The sequence below is a fragment of the Cyprinodon variegatus genome, unplaced genomic scaffold, assembly GCF_000732505.1.
Source record: "Cyprinodon variegatus isolate N-32 unplaced genomic scaffold, C_variegatus-1.0 Scaffold170, whole genome shotgun sequence".
Lineage (NCBI taxonomy): Eukaryota > Metazoa > Chordata > Actinopteri > Cyprinodontiformes > Cyprinodontidae > Cyprinodon > Cyprinodon variegatus.
In genome coordinates this window covers 393536-412368 of record NW_015150623.1, presented here as the reverse complement: position 1 = coordinate 412368, position 18833 = coordinate 393536, and the positions used below count along the sequence as shown (strand labels likewise).

General features: G+C 38.6%; 1 protein-coding gene across 3 annotated transcripts in view; it reads right to left on the bottom strand.

Annotated features, from left to right (window-relative positions):
- Positions 1-3621: 3621 nt before the first annotated feature.
- The window catches only part of kcnq3 (potassium channel, voltage gated KQT-like subfamily Q, member 3), an 87046-nt gene continuing 71834 nt past the window's right edge, over positions 3622-18833 (bottom strand). For 2 of the 3 annotated variants that reach the window (XM_015378315.1, XM_015378314.1), the window contains exons 6-16: positions 18398-18571; positions 17300-17410; positions 16316-16411; positions 16073-16167; positions 15963-15989; positions 10711-10910; positions 10519-10624; positions 7425-7556; positions 7244-7339; positions 7067-7154; positions 5538-6197 (exon numbers count right to left, since the gene is read on the bottom strand). In XM_015378315.1, the coding sequence (XP_015233801.1) occupies positions 5538-6197; positions 7067-7154; positions 7244-7339; positions 7425-7556; positions 10519-10624; positions 10711-10910; positions 15963-15989; positions 16073-16167; positions 16316-16411; positions 17300-17410; positions 18398-18571 (1785 nt within the window). Of the gene's footprint in view, positions 6198-7066; positions 7155-7243; positions 7340-7424; positions 7557-10518; positions 10625-10710; positions 10911-15962; positions 15990-16072; positions 16168-16315; positions 16412-17299; positions 17411-18397; positions 18572-18833 lie in introns of all 3 variants that reach the window. The other variant, XM_015378316.1, reaches the window with a different exon arrangement.

Here is an 18833-nt window from a genome sequence, read left to right as displayed (position 1 = left end):
TACATTATTCCAAGCAATCCAAAAAGGTCCATATTATTAGGTAATAAAACGAGTACATCTGTAGCTAAATATTCCTTTATTTGCTTGTATAATAAATATATTCTTTTTAAGAGAAAGTATACTTGGGTAGGGATCATTTTATGATGAATTGGTTAATTAATTTCAGTTATAGAAAGGGAAATTAAGGCATTTAAATTTTTAAACATGCACCAGCTAACAATTCAATGATTTATAAATACATTGTACAGCATTAATGATCAATTTTGTTCCAATTTAGTTTTGCAGAGCTTTGCTGAAAAATGCATACAGCTTGATCTTTTTATAATGAACTGTGTCAAAGTATTTTACTGGGATGTTATTCGAGTTTATACATTTTTGCTCTGCTTAAGTGGTGCGGCTGCTCTGCACCTTTGCATGAACTCTAGTTGTTCAGACAGTTGCATTTATGTAGAGTCCCAGATGCATGGGCACTCTCCGCTCCGCTAAAATACTCGAGCAGGGCAGATCTTTCAGGCAGGAAGTCGGTTGATGAAAAGTAAAATGGATCAAGTTTACAAGTGAAAGCCTACATTGGCAGAACTCAAATACAGTTCTTTGAAAGTTTATGTTAATTACTAATTCTGTTCAAATGGCTAATCAACAGTGATAATAAATATGTGCAATGAATAAAAAAAAATAACTGTAAAGCTAAAGATTCAAGCTCCTTTCCCCATGTTAGATCCAAAGAAAACAAGCTAGCTGATTAGATTAAGAGCAGGCATGTGGGACGTGAGTAGCATTGGCCAAATAACCACTTTAATGTTCTATTCAAGGACTACAAGTACACTACTATCACGAGAGGACGCAATCCTTGTGTGAATAGAGTCCCACGCATAAAGGTCCTTTGCTCTGAAACACTTAGTGGTAAATAGCAGAAAAGTCAGCAAAACTGCACTGCCCCGCTTCAACATTCATTGAAACTAAAAAGTTAGGGTTATTTTCATGCAGAAAATGTGAACTTCCACCCATTACAAAATATTTGTTAAGACCTCGATTTTTTTTCATTAAGTGTTGAACTGTATTTAGCTTCCCAATAAAGATCATGATGCTGCCACCCCCATGTTTCACCATGAGGTTGGTGTTTTAAGATGTTGTGTGGCACTACTCTTCCACCTTAGGTAGCTGCCATCAATACACCATTATACGGGAGCTGTAAGTTAGAAACACCTTAAGCGGTCGTCTGTAACGTCAAATACGTTGATGTGCGTTGGATATAAGTTGATAAGTAAGCATATTCAAAATTTCTCAACGTACTTACTGTATGTCGATGTGTACCAGCGTGCTCATAACTCATAACTGACCAACAAGTTATCCAACGTATGTCAGGGTTTTGGTCACATTTATCGTACATCAGGCAAACACTGATTAAATCGTCATGGTGTGACAGGGGCTTTAGGTAGACCTAAATGTCTTGGCAGGTCAGGACATGGTCCACCCCCTCACCATGATGGATTGAGCAAAGCTCTGGCAGATGAGTTCAAAGTTCAGGATATTGTTTCAGAAACTAACCCTGACCAATTTCCCCTCTGAGACGCCTACTGTGTTTAATAGTCTTCATGATGCTGTTTGTTTCTTGATGTTCACCAACAAACTTCATATTGTCACAGAACAGCTGCATATATTACCATGTACTCAGATTACGTCATAGGCAGGTGAACACTGATTATTACCTAGCATATTACCAAAATGGTTAAACTGGATTTTATTCAGGGCCATCAGACTAAATTGTGTTGAACAATGCAGCTTGAGTCAATGTTAAGATTTGTTCGAAACAATGAAAACCAAGGTTTGCTTTACTTCCACCTTACTTCCATACGCTACTTTGTGTAGTTTCACCATAAAATCCCAGTAAAATACAATAAAGTCAGTAGCTGTGAGAAAGTTTTCTAAATTTAAAGGGATGCATTAATATTTATAAATTTAAATGTACCTTTTAACATGAAAGAAAAACATCCCAGGAGTGCAGGACCGTAGTAAAATTGGCTGTTTCAGGTAAAACAAAATTTTTCATGTCTTTCATGTCTTCAGATGATTGAAAATGAATATGTACCCAATAATACACTGGAAAATAAATATTTTTCAGCTTTGCTCTGTCACATATTTTCTTTATAAATTTATACATATTCTCATCTACATCAAAATAGCAAAGTGCAGGTCTTAGGTGTGGATCTTGTTTTCAATACAAATTCAGTTTTAACATTATTGAAACTTTAACATTTTATGCCACAGAAGTGTCTGAAACTGTAGTAGCATTTTTTTTCTCTGAGATCTACACAGTCCCATAATTTTAAGGTAAAATCAGCTTTTAAGAAAGTTATAGAGATTCTTTGACCACCAAAGGCTTGTTATAGGTTTCGTAAGTATTCACAGCTTTTGCTCAATACTTTGAAGAATGTTTGGCAGAGATAACTGCCTCAAATCTGTCAGGGTGTGTCTCCAAATGCTTCTTAGCTCAGTCAGGTTAGAATGACAGCACCATTTTTTTTTATCTTTCCACAGATGTTTTCAGTTGAGTTTTACTCTAGTATCAAAGACCGCTCTAAGAAACCATTTTTAACCCGATCTACACTGGAAAAACAATCTAGAAATAAGTAAAAATGTCTTAAATTAAGTGTATTTACCCTTAATTTGAGTAGGTAAATGAGATGATTTGCCNTACTTTGTGTAGTTTCACCATAAAATCCCAGTAAAATACAATAAAGTCAGTAGCTGTGAGAAAGTTTTCTAAATTTAAAGGGATGCATTAATATTTATAAATTTAAATGTACCTTTTAACTTGAAAGAAAAACATCCCAGGAGTGCAGGACCGTAGTAAAATTGGCTGTTTCAGGTAACCCAAAATTTTTCACGTCTTCAGATGATTGAAAATGGCAAATAAATATTTTTCAGCTTTGCTCTGTCACATATTTTTTTTTTATAAATTTATACATATTCTCCACTACATCAAAATAGCAAAGTGCAGGTCTTAGGTGTGGATCTTGTCTTCAATACAAATTTATTTTTAACATTATTAAAACTTTAACATTTTATGCCACTGAAGTGTCTGAAACTGTAGTAGCAATTTCTTCTCTGAGATCTACACAGTCCCATAATTTTAAGGTAAAATCAGGTTTTAAGAAAGTTATAGAGATTTTTTGACCACCAAAGGCTTGTTATAATAGGTTTCATAAGTATTCACAGCTTTTGCTCAACACTCTGAAGCATGTTTGGCAGTGATAACTGCCTCAAATCTGTCAGGGTGTGTCTCCAAATGCTTCTTAGCTTAGTCAGGTTAGATTGGCAGCACCATTTTTTGTATCTTTCCACAGATGTTTACAGTTGAGCTTTAGTCTAGTATCAAAGACCGCTCTAAGAAACAATCTTTAACCGGATCTACAGTGTAAAAACGATCTAGAAATAAGTAAAAATGTCTTAAATTAATTGTATTTACCCTTAATTTGAGTAGGTAAATGAGATGATTTGCCAAAGTAATGAGTATTTTTACTCTTAAAATAAGATAATTAAATAAAATGCACTTGAAATAAAACAATGCATTTGTGTTTTTCTTATTTTAAATGTAAATTGTCTTGTTCCATTGGTAAAATTCTCTTTTACCTCCTCAATTCAAGAAGAAATGCAGTTATTTCAATAAAAAAATGACATATCTAGTTCTGGATTTTTTCCAGTGTATTATTGGGTACAAGAACAAATTGTGGAATTCCAAAGATTTTTGTTCATTTCTTACCAAGCATCTCTAAATACATTTTGCCGTCAACAAGAAAGGCTTATTTAGCCTGACATAACAAAAACTCATGCAGTCAGATTTGCTGGGAACATCTTGAGGGACGCATCCTTGAGGTTCTCGCATTCGATCATGGCTGTGGGTGCGATTCACCCTGTTACTGCCACAGCTAATAATATGGTGGCAATAGCTTTGATTTACACAAAGCACTTTTTTTCTCCAGACATTGAAAACTGGAGTTTAATCTTCTGCTTTCGTTTTATCAGACTAGATAGTTCAGTCTCTTCTGGTCTGATGATCTCTCAGGTGAATTTTTAAGAAAATACAGTTCAGCCTCCATATGTTTTTAAGATATGATTGGCTTTAATGTGATCAGTCTACCATGAAGGCTTTATTGGCTCATTACCAAAGCCTCACTTTTTGGGTGGTACACTGGTGTATTTAGGAAGGGCCCTGTGAAGGGTTTTAGATGCTCAGTACTAAAAAACAAAGGGTTTGTATCCATCAACAGGTTTTGTGATTTGACATAGTTCTTTATAGGTCTTTATACAGTCCTTTTAACTTGAGGACTTGGTTTAAAATCACAATCTGCCGACTAAACTGGGAGAGCTTGTAGGGACAGGTGTGCTCCACTCCAAGTCATGTTCAACCAACTGAATTTATTAAAGGTGGATTCATGTCAGAACCTCAAAGCTTTAGCAAGAAGTGTGAAAACTTATGTACCTATTAAGATAAAACATTAAATTTTATCATGAATTCACAAGAAGGATGAATACATATTTTATATATATTATTTAGGGCCATTTTGAATGGATTTTTATATTGAAGAAAGCTTTTCTTAAATGATTTTTACACCATATAACATCTAAACAAATGGAAAACATTGGGAGGGGGTTAATGCCTTCTAATAGACAGTGTTTTTTTTGTTTTTTTAATAATATAAGCCAATGCTCATCCTTGAGAAATATCCCATTGTTTTATGAATGACAGACATGCAGGCAGTTTATATCCCTGGATTCATGTGCCAGCTCAGAACTTTTGTGTTTCGTATATTTTCTAACTGTATTGTTTGGTAACTCTGTTAGATGACTTCCAGCAAAAATAGAAGACAGAAAAAAGGAAAAGAACTGTAAAAAAAATAAATACAAAAAAGTCAGAGATAGCAACAAGATCCCACACAGATGGTTGGTGAGAAACAAGTAAAACAGACAGGAGACTTTTGGTTCCAGTATCACCCTCTTAATTATCATCCCTAGAATGGTGCAGCATCATGCAAACCATGCAAAAACAAATATGTTTTCGTATAAAAAATAAGTTTTACAAAATGGCATAGCAGGTATAAGTTTCCATTCAATCTCTGTTCTTTTTCCTGATATATCCTGAAATTTGCAGTGTCTACACTAAAAATCGCATGCGTTACATGCAGTGCGGTTGGCTTTGCAGCAGTAAAGCTTTTGGGTGTATATAGTAATGTATAATGTTCTTTTTTTTTCGCTAAATTGTTCTGTGATGAGTGCACTGTACAGAGTTTTTTTTACAAAAGGTCTTCTTTCCCTTTTTTTTCTTTGTCGGGTCAGACCCGTTGCCATGGCTCTACCTGGACTTTTGTGGTCACTGTAGGTCGATAACGGTTCGTTTAGAACGTGCAGCATCGAGGCGGTTGAGACCCATCCTCTTCCCGAAGATTCAGCTCAAAGGAGTGGCTTTGACCCAGTGGTTTTGAGCATAGAGGCATGGGTTGGATTTAAGGTCTCAGAGTCGCGGTGACCGATTTGTTTCAGGGCGGCGTGTTCCACTCAGCATCCCCAAACCCCTCCCCAGTAGAGGAGAGAGGTAGTGCCCCCCCGCTAGGCGTGAAGGGGTCGGTGTCAGTGTCTGTCTCCCCTTCAGCCAAGTAGCTCGGCCTGGGTCTTGTCCAGCTGGCCTCCCCCGTCGCCACAGCAGCCCCCATTGACGCATCCATCCCTACATCACCCTCCCTCTCCACAGAAATGCTGAACCCACTAGGCGAGCGTTCCAGCTCCTCGTGGTTCACAGAGAGGAGAGAGAGCGGCGAGTCACCCCCCCGCCCCCCTGTGGTCCTGCCCGGCCCCACAGACAAGTCCTGCAGGGAGCTGATGGGCAACACGGTCGGACGTTCTGTGTACGTAGGGATGGCTGCTGGTGGTGCAAGGTTCCCTACCACCGACCCAACCCCATGCCTGCTTCCTCGTCCTCTGCTGCAGGTCTGATTCACTTTGCTAACAGGCACCTGGTAAGACATCTGTGGAAACACCTCGGAGTAGTTGAGAAAAACCCGCCTGATCTCACCATTAGCGGTCTGGTCACAGGCTTCCAAGGTCATACGAGCATCGCCTGCTGAGTCCACCTGCAGGTGCTCCGTGTGTTGGATGTGCATGTCCACAAGGAAGTCCAGCTTCTTCTCCATGTCCTCCACCTGAGACAGAGACACATTTAATCTGCCCCATGAGCTCATGAAAAGGAATCCAACATGAAAACTTGGCTGTTAGAACCATGAAGGATTTAACTTTAGCCATAAATTATCTAAGAATCTCAAAAGGAAGTTGTTTTCCACCTGTGTCCACATACAGAAGTAGTGTAAAATATATAAATGTAATTAATGCTTTTGAATTTTACAATTCACACATTAATTATATGTGAATTGCCACCAGCAACCTGATACATTTTTAAGGCATTGTCCAGACATAATGCATCAGGACCAGCCTCCCACTTTGTTAGCTAAAACTGTCCTACTGCTCTCAAATTGGAAAACAGAGAATTAGCCGCTCACATGGTAGTAGCTTAATGGCTTGTGGTATGTAGACATAGTAAATATAACTTCTCAAGTTAAAATGGGCATCAATAAGTCGAAGAAATTAGATTTTAGTAATGTTGTTTATGCAAGAGAGGCTGGTTTGAGTATTTATTAACCTGCTAAATTAACCCACATGCATTTCTCATATCTACAGAGAATAATCTTAAAGACGCCCAAATAATCCCTTACTACAACCATCTCTAAATGGACAACACATTCAACATTGAAGCTGGTGAACTACAACAGAGGAAGACTGCATCAGCTGCCACAGCTGTAAGCTAAAAAAAGAGAACTGGTCTAAAGTTTAGGGGTTGAAAAAAAATTTAAAGTCAATTCTTTAGGATATCTGAAAGACAGTTAGACTAAAATCTAACATGCATTTTTCTGGTTTTAATGTTTTCCATAGTTTAAAATATTCTACTTTTATATCGACCCGACATTTAAACCAAACAGAAGTGTATAACAAGTATATGAGCTGTAATGACCCTCACCTGTCTCTCCACCCTGACAAATCTACCCATCATGCTTTGGTCTTCGGTATCTGGCATTGACGTGGCTTTGGCTAAGTAGGACTCATGCCTGAAACAAAGAGGAATGAAGTGAAAACTGTCTAGCCATACTAGAGGCTTTGCTATGCAATGCTGGGGATGTAGAATGGTGTACTGTACCTGGGTGACTGATTGGATGGGTAGTTAAAGGGTGGTTTCTGGGGCTTCTTGCTTTTAGGGGTGAGGGGAGGTCCAGGGGCAAGAATCATGTCGATCCTTTACAGAAGAAACAAGTTGATTGTGGCAAATATGAGACATTTTAATTAATTCACCCCTTCGAAACTTTGATTTCTCTGCTCACCTTGTCTGGAGGTATTTAATTCTGCAGAGCATGTCCAGATGTCCAGCAGAGTACTGCTCAATCACATCTTTGACATCGTAAGGCCTCAGAGTTTCCTTGAATCTCTTCTTGTTCAAGAGAAATTGCATGATCCTGTGAAGCAAAGTCCAGGATCAGGATTTCAGGTTGGAAAATAGCTCTACTGGGTAAAGAATTACACCATCATAGTTGAACTAACTATTCTCCCAAAATGGTGGAAAGATCATTCCAAACCTAGAAAGAAACATTTAATTCAGCCAGTCATTTACACTATCCATACATCCATTGTTTTTACTATCATATCATTGCAGGACCTCGGGAGGGCTAGTTCCTATATCTTGCGGTTGTTAGGCAAGAGGACGAGTACATCCTGGACAGATCAGTTGTACTGTAGGTTTAGAGTAGGTATTATGGTTATCTCAACAGGGGAACAGCAGGTTCACCCTGGACCAGTATGGCATCCATTAATGCAACTATAAATGCACACATATGCTCTTATAGGCAATGTACAGACCCTTAAATCTAATATTGATTTATTTATGGGGGGAGGAAACAGAAGAAAATGTTTTTGAATCCACACCTGTGATCTTGTCAGCTGTAACCCTAAGCAGATTCTTTCGTCTGTGTAAGATTACTACAGTATATATGTCAAAATCTGTTGTCATGTCTCATGGTTATTTAATACATATACATTATGAAGTGTTATTTAAAGAGTTTGTCCTGGGTGATCTCCTCATAGGAAAGTACCAAGCTTTCATTTACAATTAAAAGCCAACAGTGCTACCACTTGTTCCGATGTGCAGCCCTTCAGATATCAGACAGATGGCGACAAGATAAGAGGTTGAGGGGGAAATGCCAGATACCTTTCTTTCTAGCAACCTTTGCTAGATTCTCCCAGGGGATCAAAAAGAGTTCCTTACTGAGAAGGGCCATAAGTTATCTCCAACAAATTCAAAGTCATCCCTAGGGTCTCCTCCTTGTTGGACATGACCCAAAACCCAAGAGAAGATGTCTGATAAAGCATCCCAATACGATATCTAACCACCTACATGGGATGTAGACTTTAAAAATCCTTAAAAAAAACTGTACTAAACAAAAATATCAAATATTTTTGCCTCCTACTGGACTAAAGTGGATAGAGAAAGAGTGCAAACACTACAGGTACTATTTGAATCTTTCAAGTCAGGTATTTTCTTGGTTTTACTGTCATTTAGTTGGAGATTAGTGATCAAGAGCTGATAGAGTTCTCTCAAGATGGCTTGGTAAAGAGCTCAGTGTTCGACTGCCATATAAACATGGGCACTCATGTTTTATTTAAGCTTTGACCCTTGTCCTGTGAAATTAATTGTACTGAGCAGAGTCACATGACAGGGGCTCCTTATTCTAACCGTTCTTTACAGTGAAACTGCATAACAACAACTCCTTTGGTGTTAACGCTTTGCATACTTGAGTTTGATCCTGTCATCCATCAGCTCTTTGAAATGCTCTTGTCCTTGAGACCTTTTTGCCACCCACTAAGCTGTTATCGTCAGCTCTTCCCAGAGTCTGCGGTTGCTGCAGGAGCTCCGGTGTTTAGCAGAATGTCTTGGGGGTCCTGAAATCAAAACCCTTCATGCCTGAGTTTCCCTTTCAGGATGCTATTCAGCCCGAGAATAATGGGATGGAAGGAAGAAGTGCTTTCACAGGGTTAATCACTCATCTCACAGCTCTTCACGCCAGATTCAATTCCTGCATTATGTCAGCTCTGTGGCCTATAGATTATCAGCATACTGTTAACATGTGTGAGCTCTGGTTAACTTTACTGCTATCGACACATTTAGCTTTGTCCTGCTGAAAAGAAAGGTCATGCAGAGCACACAGGCTTGAACCTATAGACCAATTACTTTGCTATTTATGGAGCTGAGTTCCCTTAGTTATAGAGCTGAGCGATATGATAAAAAAAAAAAAATCACATTTTTTTTGCTTATCAAATCTAATTAATCAATTATGTTTTCTTATTTAACTCTTATAATAGAATGACTATTTACAAATTCTGATTTCAAAAACTTATATTTCAATCATGCCCTCATGGAGGTGATCTTAACTTTAAAGGGCAACGGAATTTAAGCTGTTAAAAATGCTGTGAAACAATCAAGTTTCACAAATGTAAATACGACATAGTAAATGTTTTCAGTGAGTGGTATAACACAGTTTTTCAGTTATGAGGAGACATCTAAGAATAAAAAGTGATGAACTGAGTTCAGTCCAAGGTATGGAAAGCCAGGAAGACCATTGGTGAAAAAAAATCTTAATTTTCCAAAAATTACGTTTTCTTAAACAGAAAATTTGAATCGATAAAAACTATCAATCTCCCAGCCCTAAATAGCACTAGTAACATAGTGTGGTCAAAAACAATAAAATCCTCTGTTGCTAATGCAGTGCAAAACAAACAACAAATGGATTTTTATACAGAAAGTTTGACATAAAACAAGCTTCTTTCTTAAAAAAAAATGCAATTAACAAACTTTGGTAGTTTTCAGAAATAAATGGGTAATAATTCAGGACTCAATGGTTCTTTAGCCACATGTTTTTTGTATAAACTTTAAAGACCCTGTAGCTTTAATGAGTTTGAAAATGTTGGTGGTTAAAGCTTCTTAGAGAGTAAGATTTCAGTTTCTAAACACTCAAATAACTCTGTTTGTATCTTGGTCTTCGATCTCTCTTTGTGGAGTTAGCATGTTCTCACCATGCATGTGTTGGTTCTCTCCAGGTACTCCGCCATAAGCCTTTAAGTGTTTTTTTGTCTAACTGTCCTTGGGATTTAGCATTGTTGTCACTCCTGTGTCTCTTGGTTGCTTTGCCATGGACAAATTACATTTGCAGCTGGTACACCACCTTTTAAACAATATCCCCACATCCCAACCCCAAGGACAAGTAATTGTTAACATGAATGGGTTGACCATTGGCTTCAGGCTTTGCAAAGAGGTTCTTTGGACTTTGGCTGATTTCTTACTGATTTCAAACCAAGAATTAAAAATCTGTCTAAAGTGTAAGAGCTGATGCCTAACTATATAGTTCTGATTCAGCAGTTTCTGACCTGACTGCCCTGATGACCAGTTTCAGTGTTGGGATCATCTCTTCTAGGAGGATCTCTGGGGGAAAGCCCCGGTCCTCTAGGACTGGGTCTGCAAGAGCTCCAGTGTCTGAAAGACAAACAGCAGAAAATAAACTGAACCACTGTACAATGACCGACAGAGGGGTGATAGAGCCTTGGGCTTTAGTCTCTTACCTTCAGAGCTCTGGCGCAGGGTGTAGGCCTTCATGCGGAAGGCGGTGCGGAAGCGCTCACGGTTACTGAAGCCGGCGGGTTTGGGCTCCTTGGAGGGACTCTCCTCAATGGTATCAGCATTAATCACTGGTTTCCTGACCATGGCAACAGAAGGTCTTGCGTTGGATTGGCGAACGCGCTCCAGCAAACTTACTTTCTGGCTAAAGTGGAAAAGAGCAGGAGATTCAGGAAAGAAATCAACTAAGCAGGGCTGAAACAATTAATAGGATAATCTAGATTAATTGATTATTGAAATAATCCTAATCTAATTTAGTAATCGATTAATCATTAACTGGAGTATAGAGACAGCCCTCCAACTTAGTTCTAACAGCAAATGTTATATTTAAAACGTGTTATTTTGACATTAATAAGAACCGTTTCATTAATTGCAGTGTTGAAAATAAGATGAAACCAAATTTCTCCAGCAAAATAAATGCATATGATAAACACACATGAAAGAATCTTGTCTCAGATTTTCTGTTACATTCAAGTGGAACAATGCAACCATTAAACCTCACAGCACATAAATTTAACTTCCTTCCACTATTAAAGCAACATACTGTAATGCAAACTCAAAGTGATAGAGAGGTAACTGCTGTACTTCATCTTTTATTTTTATTTTTGTCTATTGGTGTCTAAAGGGACACTACACCAATTGATTGGGTACGTGTAAACGCACTGGTCCATAAGAGCATTGCAAGGGGTACAAGAAAATATTTTTTAGGTAATAAAATAAAATAGGGGTGGGATCAGTTCTTCATCATCTCTGCATTTGGGTCCTCAATAACCTCCACTCAACTGTGACAGTCCAGTTTTATAAATAAAGGTTTACAATAGGATTTTATTTTGTATTCATTTCGATTCTTTACGAACTTCCAGGGAACATATTTATGTTTTTTTTCTTATTATTTGAGATGGAAAGCATAAAATGCATAAGAATCAAGTGAAATATTTTTTTATTTTATGTTCCACTTTTGGGCAGTCATTAACACTTTTGGCTTAAAGGGGTATTCCTGGTAAGACAAAATGCCCAAAGGGCTACACAAGTCAAAAAAGGTCGGGAAACACTGATTTAAAGGACAACGAACTCCATACCAGAGTTTACTGCCTACATCTAGCATCTAATGGTAAATGGTAAATGGCATGTACTTATATAGCGCCTTTATTCAAGTCAGGAGACTTGACCAAAGTGCTTTACACTACATTCATTCACCCATTCACACCCACACTCACACATTGATGGTGGCAAGCTACATTGTAGCCACAGCTGCCCTGGGGCTCACTGAGAGAAGCAGGGCTGCCGTACGCTGGCGCCACCGGGCCATCTGGCCACCATCAGTAGACAATGCAGGTGAAGTGTCTTGCCCAAGGACACAACGACACTGAAAGTCGGAGTCGGGGGGGTTGAACCGTCAATCCTTCAATTTCAGGGCAAACTCCTACATCCAACGCCACTGTTGCCCCTAATAAACTAGTCTAAAGTGTCAGTGCTAGGCGAGGGTGGGGAGGTAGGGGGATTAGGGTGGCCAGGATCTTGGATGTAATTGACACCAGCAATGAAACTTACAGTGATGACGACACAAACATAGAGAAGATGTAGTGATGATAGTTTCGCAACAGTGTGGTCGTACGACATGGAGTGTCTACTGGAGAAAATGACAGGGGGGGAATAAATGTACTGTGAAGGACGCCAGTACACCTGAGCCATTCAGGTTGGAGCCACCGGATGTCAGAGATGTCTGAAGCTACCAGTGGGGGTGACTCTACCCCACTCCGCCCCTGTGGCATCAAGGAACCAGGTGAATGAATACATGCTAAATAAACTTACTGAATGCTAAGCTTATGAAATTGCTAACCCTAACCTAAAAAATCGAAAGCTCCAACATATCGTATCAGTTTTAGACCATAACTCTACATTCCAACCTGAGAGAAATGTTGAGTATATCAATGTCATATTAATGCTTGAGACACATAGAAAGCAGAATCTGAAATCCCTATATATAGTTTATTAGCAAACAAAAAGCAATTGGGGTTTTAGTTGTACTTTCCTGACAAAACAGTTTCTGCATAGTAAACCTTCCCCTCATTAGAACAACTTATGTTAATATGTTTGACAGCAACTTATTTGCAGGGAAGCATTTGATTTTCTTTAATATTATTTCCCAGAGTGTGATAAAACAAAGTGGTCTCAGATCATTCATTCATGTTTCCAGTTTGTCCACATCCCTGATGGTTTGTGGTTTATCACACAGATTATCTACAAGAATAACCTCTGTGTTCAGAGATGGGCACGGCAGAGGTTTGACTTGTATCTGCTGAGCCGTTAATATTTCATTTGATTGTTTGTTTTGAATTATTGCTTACACACATTATGTTGACCCCCTTTCCTATCTAGAGGTTATTTCCTCAACTATCCAGAGATTTCTTTGTGGTTTGCTGGTTTTACAAATCAGAGATGTCCATCAGGCAGGAGGAAGCACCAAAGAGCCCAAGGAGATTGGTCTTGTGACAATATTTGGCTGGACAAAGACGCAGCTCGCTTGGTAAAATAAGACTCCTGTGTCCCTCGGAAGAGGCATGGAGGTGGGGGGAGTAATCGGACCCGACATCGGCCTAAACAAGGCCTCTAAAATGTGGAGCATTCTCAGGGACTTTGCTCCCACAGACGACACAATATGAGCCTCTATGTGACTTCAGGGCAGAAAAGGCACGGCAGATTACGGCGCTGAGAGGGGGTAGAAAGGGAGCGCTTTAAAGAAGGAGGGACTATTCTTTTTGAACGCTCCTCGGCGAATAAAGGGCAGAAAATGAGATGTGATTATCCCTCGGATCTCTCTAAACGAGGGGACACAACAGGAGGAAAATAAAGTAACATCTTATCTGTAACAGCTCAGAGGACCCAATGTTTTCAGCTCACTGTAGCTACACAAATTAGTTATTCAAGGAGCTTCGTCTTTACACTGAAAATCTTGTTATTTCTATTGAAAAAATGAAACTTTGTAGAGATAAAGGGAATCACAATAAACTGGGAAAAGAAGATCTGAAAGGGTCTCCTGGCAGCATCAACAAAACACTCATCCATCTGTAAATTACCTCAGATGGAGGATCATATTCTGTTCGGGAAAAGATTAGCCATGAAACTGTTGATGAAAGCTCTAATTTCACCAAGCACATAGAACATAGCTCATTAGGCTTCTGTTAAAGCTGTTCTAGTTATTGGATGAGGTCCACCTCTTCCGTCAAAGCAAACTCATAATGTCCAACTCATTTGTCCCAGCTGCTGATCCTATAGGATGAGATTCCTTTCTGTGTCCATGTCTCACTGCCTCATTTAATACCTGACATCTTCTTATTTCTGTGTTATGAAGGGAATATAAATGCTAGCAGGATTTCACAGGGAGAAAATGATAAAGATAGCTCCGTAGACACAAAAAAGAACACTGATTCTTGAGAAAGGAGCCGAGATAATGAATACAATAAGGAGAGCCAAATGCTGATGGTGGTAATAAATCATTACAGCTACTGAGGAAATGTGAAACTTAAAGCTGACAAACTGAGCCAAGGGACACTTTCAAACTAAAATTTGGTGGTCATATACTGTTCAATTACTGTTAACACAAACGGAAATTCAAAGCATTTAGTTACACTTGATAAACTGCTGAAGTTTAAACTGAGTATCAGAACAGGAAAGGGAGATTTAAGCAACTGAATGTGATGCAGCTGCTTTTGTATACTGTACAGTGAACGGTCTAAAAAGCTTGTCTACTGCAAAAACCATTGTCTTCTGCACAACATGAGGAAATAGGATCTAATGGGCACCAGAGGACCACACAGATGCCACTCTTGTCAATTAAGAGCATAGTTCTTAGTGTGTAGTTCATACTTGACAATTTGTATCTTATTTTTTTTCACCTTAAGTGGATTTTCCATTGGTGTCTGAGTTGAGCTGGATGCTGTTCGCTTCTAACGCATTGATTGTTCTTAGGTTATAGCCATTTAACATGAATGCGCTTGACATCAAATCCGCAGAACCAAAGCTGGAACCTCCAATCCGAAGTTTATTCAGGGAAACAAGGCTACAGGCTTATAGATGCATCAGTGCCGAACTACGGAGGTGGCAGACTGCTCATCAAACAATGTTTGAGTCTTAAAGGGTTAAATACACAGGCTATTTTAAAAATAATTCTCTAGTACAAAATGTCTCTTTAAAATGGTCTGTCCTGACTTGGATCAATTGTTACAGTTGTTGGTGGTAGTGTTAAGGTGCATGGGATCTTTAGATTGCATACTTTACGACTCTCAAACGTGGATAATTTAAAGCCCAAAGACAGTCTTTTCTTAAAGCAGGGTGTGTCTTATAAAGTGGCCTCTTTTTTCACAGCTGCAGGGGGAAAAAAAAAACAGATCTCAGCCCCAAGTGAATCATCCACAGGATGATGACCCCAACCACGTTAGCTGATCTACAGCCGAATACCTGAAAATTAGATTAGTTTATTTTTTTTCTTTATGAATGCTTTAAGCTGCTGATACAAATGCCAATGATTGTTTAGAGGTTCTTTCTTGTGTTTGACCTTTTCTTGTCTGAGCTGTGCTTTTCTTTTAGTGTAGGTTTTATAATACACAACCTTGGTCAGCTTGACTGCAGTAAAACACGTCTTTACCAGGGGTGCCAATAAATAGGGTGGGGGCTGTGCACCCATAATGACTTCAGTAGACCAGAAGTGGTAATATTTTATCAATAAATCTAATATTTCCAGTGAAATCTCAGAGTTTGATGAACTGCAGAAACTTGTTACTGTCACTGAGCTGAGTGATAAAGTGGAAATCCATCTTCCCTCAGACCCCTTAGTCTCCTCGTTTCCGGCTCTAATTAATGGACCTAAACTGTCAGTCATAATTTAGCCAGAGCTAATGGACTCTCTAATAAGTAATCAAAAAATATCCTCAGATTAAACGGTGTTAATGTTGGTGTGAGAGACTGCAGAGTGAGTGGGCGGTCATATTCAAGATCTTCAATAAGTCATTTATCCGAGTTATGGTTTAATATCTTAATATATAAAGCTATTTAAAGACACATTGGGTGGAGTATTTTAGGAAATCTTCATTATTATCTATCTGCAGTTTGTAGAACTAATTAAAGCTTCATCAGAGAGTCTTTACTGTGGGCACAGCTCTGTAATTTACAGCATCTCTGCAGGAGCTCGGTGACCTACCTGACCATGGCCTCCAGGGTGTCCTTCCTTTCATACAGAGAGAAAGGACATAAAGTCAGCTAAAATGTATTTATGTGTTCCACATATAGATGAGAAACTAAATCACTTACCTAAAACAGGGAAGAGAGATGATGGTTTCATAAAATCTCCATGTGGCAATAAGATCGTCCCTGATTGGATTGGTTGAATAATACCGCCAGGCAGACTGGATAAAGAAAAAAACAAAAAAGAAAGAACAGAACAGAAATGTGACTGTACATCCATATACGTATGTCCACCAGGCATGAAGAGAATAAGTCTGATCTTGTCAGAAAAGTATCCTTCTTCTTTAACTTTAAGGTCTTGGGTCTCACCTGAATAAGCCCGGCTGCCGGGTGTCGGCGCTTCTCAAAGTGCTTCTGTCTGTGCTGCTCCTGGACCTTCAGAGCCAAGCCAGAACCGAGAATCCCCTGCAATCAAAACCAAATCAACAGTGTGGTCTGCTGATTCTAAGTTACACTGAACCTTAATATTGGACCGACCAGTTAACCTAAAAAACTCTTTAAAGCTGCTTTGATCTATTCACATTATTGTTTTTTCTTTTTATGCTTGAACATGAAATGTTAAGCATGTCAACTTCATGTTTGCCCAACATAAAATTATTTCAAAAAGAACACAGCAAATAACTTTATTGTTTCATATTATTGTTTGGACAAAAACTTTAAAACTCACATTTTAGATTTGATTTTAAGAAGTAAAATCATCAATAATCAGGATTTTGTTTTTTTTGTACAGAATAACTTTACTTCGTGCTTCTCTCTTGTTACACTGCAAACACTTCAAAATAAACCATTGTTTCATTTCAACTAAATCAGCTGATGTATGGCATAGGGCGTACTCAGCACTGCATGGGAAGTTTTCAGTTTTTAGTGTAGGGAAATGTTTGTTTTTGTCAAACATCATCTTAGCTGTGGCCGCCTCTGTGGCCGTGGATGCAGCATTACAATAAAGGAGTTAGTGCAGTTAGATGCAGTTTTCCAACCACTTTTTTAATGCATCCACTATAAATAGCATCACTGAATGTAATTCAATTTCAATCCATTCTAATTAAAAACATAATATTATTACTTTCTATTGGATTTGCCTAATAATGAGATGGTATGTAAAGTATTACCTTTCTCATTTCTTTCTCTTTTTTAATTATTTATTTTTAACTGGTGAGAAGAAATTTGCTCTAGAACCTATCAGACAACACCTAAGACATCTTTTTACGATTCACCTTTTGTTAATATGAACCTCATTATCCATAACAACATATCTTATCAGCGTACGGCCATTACATTAAATAATGTACTCACGGCAGGTAGAGCAAAGAAGGAAACTCCGATCAGAGCAAAAGTGCTAGCTAACAGTCTCCCAGCCCAAGTCTTTGGGGTTTTGTCCCCATAACCAATGGTGGTCAGTGTGATCTGTAGAACGGAGATAATGAAGAGATATCTGAATCACATGATCTCTGTCGATCTGCTGCAAAGGCACAACATTACCTTTATAAAAGATGCTGTGACAGGTGATCTTCCTACTTTAGAACCAGAAACATTGGTTACAGCGGATGGTTGTTCTTAGCGTGGATGTTGGACTGTCCTTTGTACACAAATACTTCTTTATATGGAAAAGGACTCTTGGCCTTTAACTGTTAAAACTGGGGTGAAGATTATATACACAATGTAACTATGTTTGCTGAAACTAAAGCATTATATAAAGCTGCTTTCATTCTATTTTACCGTTCATCCCCAGATTGCTGGACCCAAAAGACAAATTTTAAAAAACCTATATTCTGTTATATTAAGCCTTTCAAAGTCAACAGTTGTTACAGTATCATTTGTTATGAAATAAAGCAGTTTTCTTCCAACCCAGACACTTGTCTTCAAAGGGAAGATGAGTTTCTTAGTGGGTGCCACCCGTTTTATGGTGTGGCTGTATCATGGCATTTCTGAGGGCTTAATTGGAAAATAAAATACTCCAGCTTACAATCTCCCTAAAAAAAAACTTTAATAATATAACTGACTGTTCACCCTCAACTTAACTTATAAATAAAGCAGTATAGATAAAGGAATCACGATATTGTAACAACTCTTTATTATTTTTTTGGACTTTACTGGAAGCCTTCTGAGCACTTTTTTGTATTTAACACTGACCTTTATGGTATGCAATACAACTCACATGTAAATGTTTCAAAAACTTTTACAGTCTTATGCATATGACAGCAATGTCAGACACTATGTGCGTAGAGTGAATGGCCTGACTATGATTTGAGTTTTTATCACACTTTCATTTTTTCTCCAGACACAACCAGATGGGCATGTATTCACCGAACAACACTACAGTCCAAAGGTTATTTTAGCAAATACCGTATAGTTATGACGGCATTGTATTGTCTAGCACCATACTGTACGTACCAGCCCCCACCACAGCGCATCGGCATATGTGTCAAAGTCCTGCTGCTGAGTCTGCGCCGTGGGGTTTTCCTGGTCAGAAACATTGCCAGAACCATCATCTTTTTCTACCAGGTACACCAGGAAAGATGCCAGGATCAGAGACAAGAAGCCAATGTACCAGGCTGTGATCAGCTCCTGCAGACACACCAACACCCAATGTTAAAACCTCCCAGTGGCAAAGCCTATGCTGTTTATATGACGCTATATTTTTCAGGTGTATCAAGACAAATGCAATCTCCCTTCTATTGATCGCCTCGCCCCTGAGAGAATTGATTGATTCTTCTTTGAGTGACAAGTAAATCTGAAAACATCTCTAAGAACTAAATGATACCGCAGCAGAAGAGGCTTTAAGTCTGCAGAGAGTAACATGTAGATCAATAACTCAATAACAGTGATG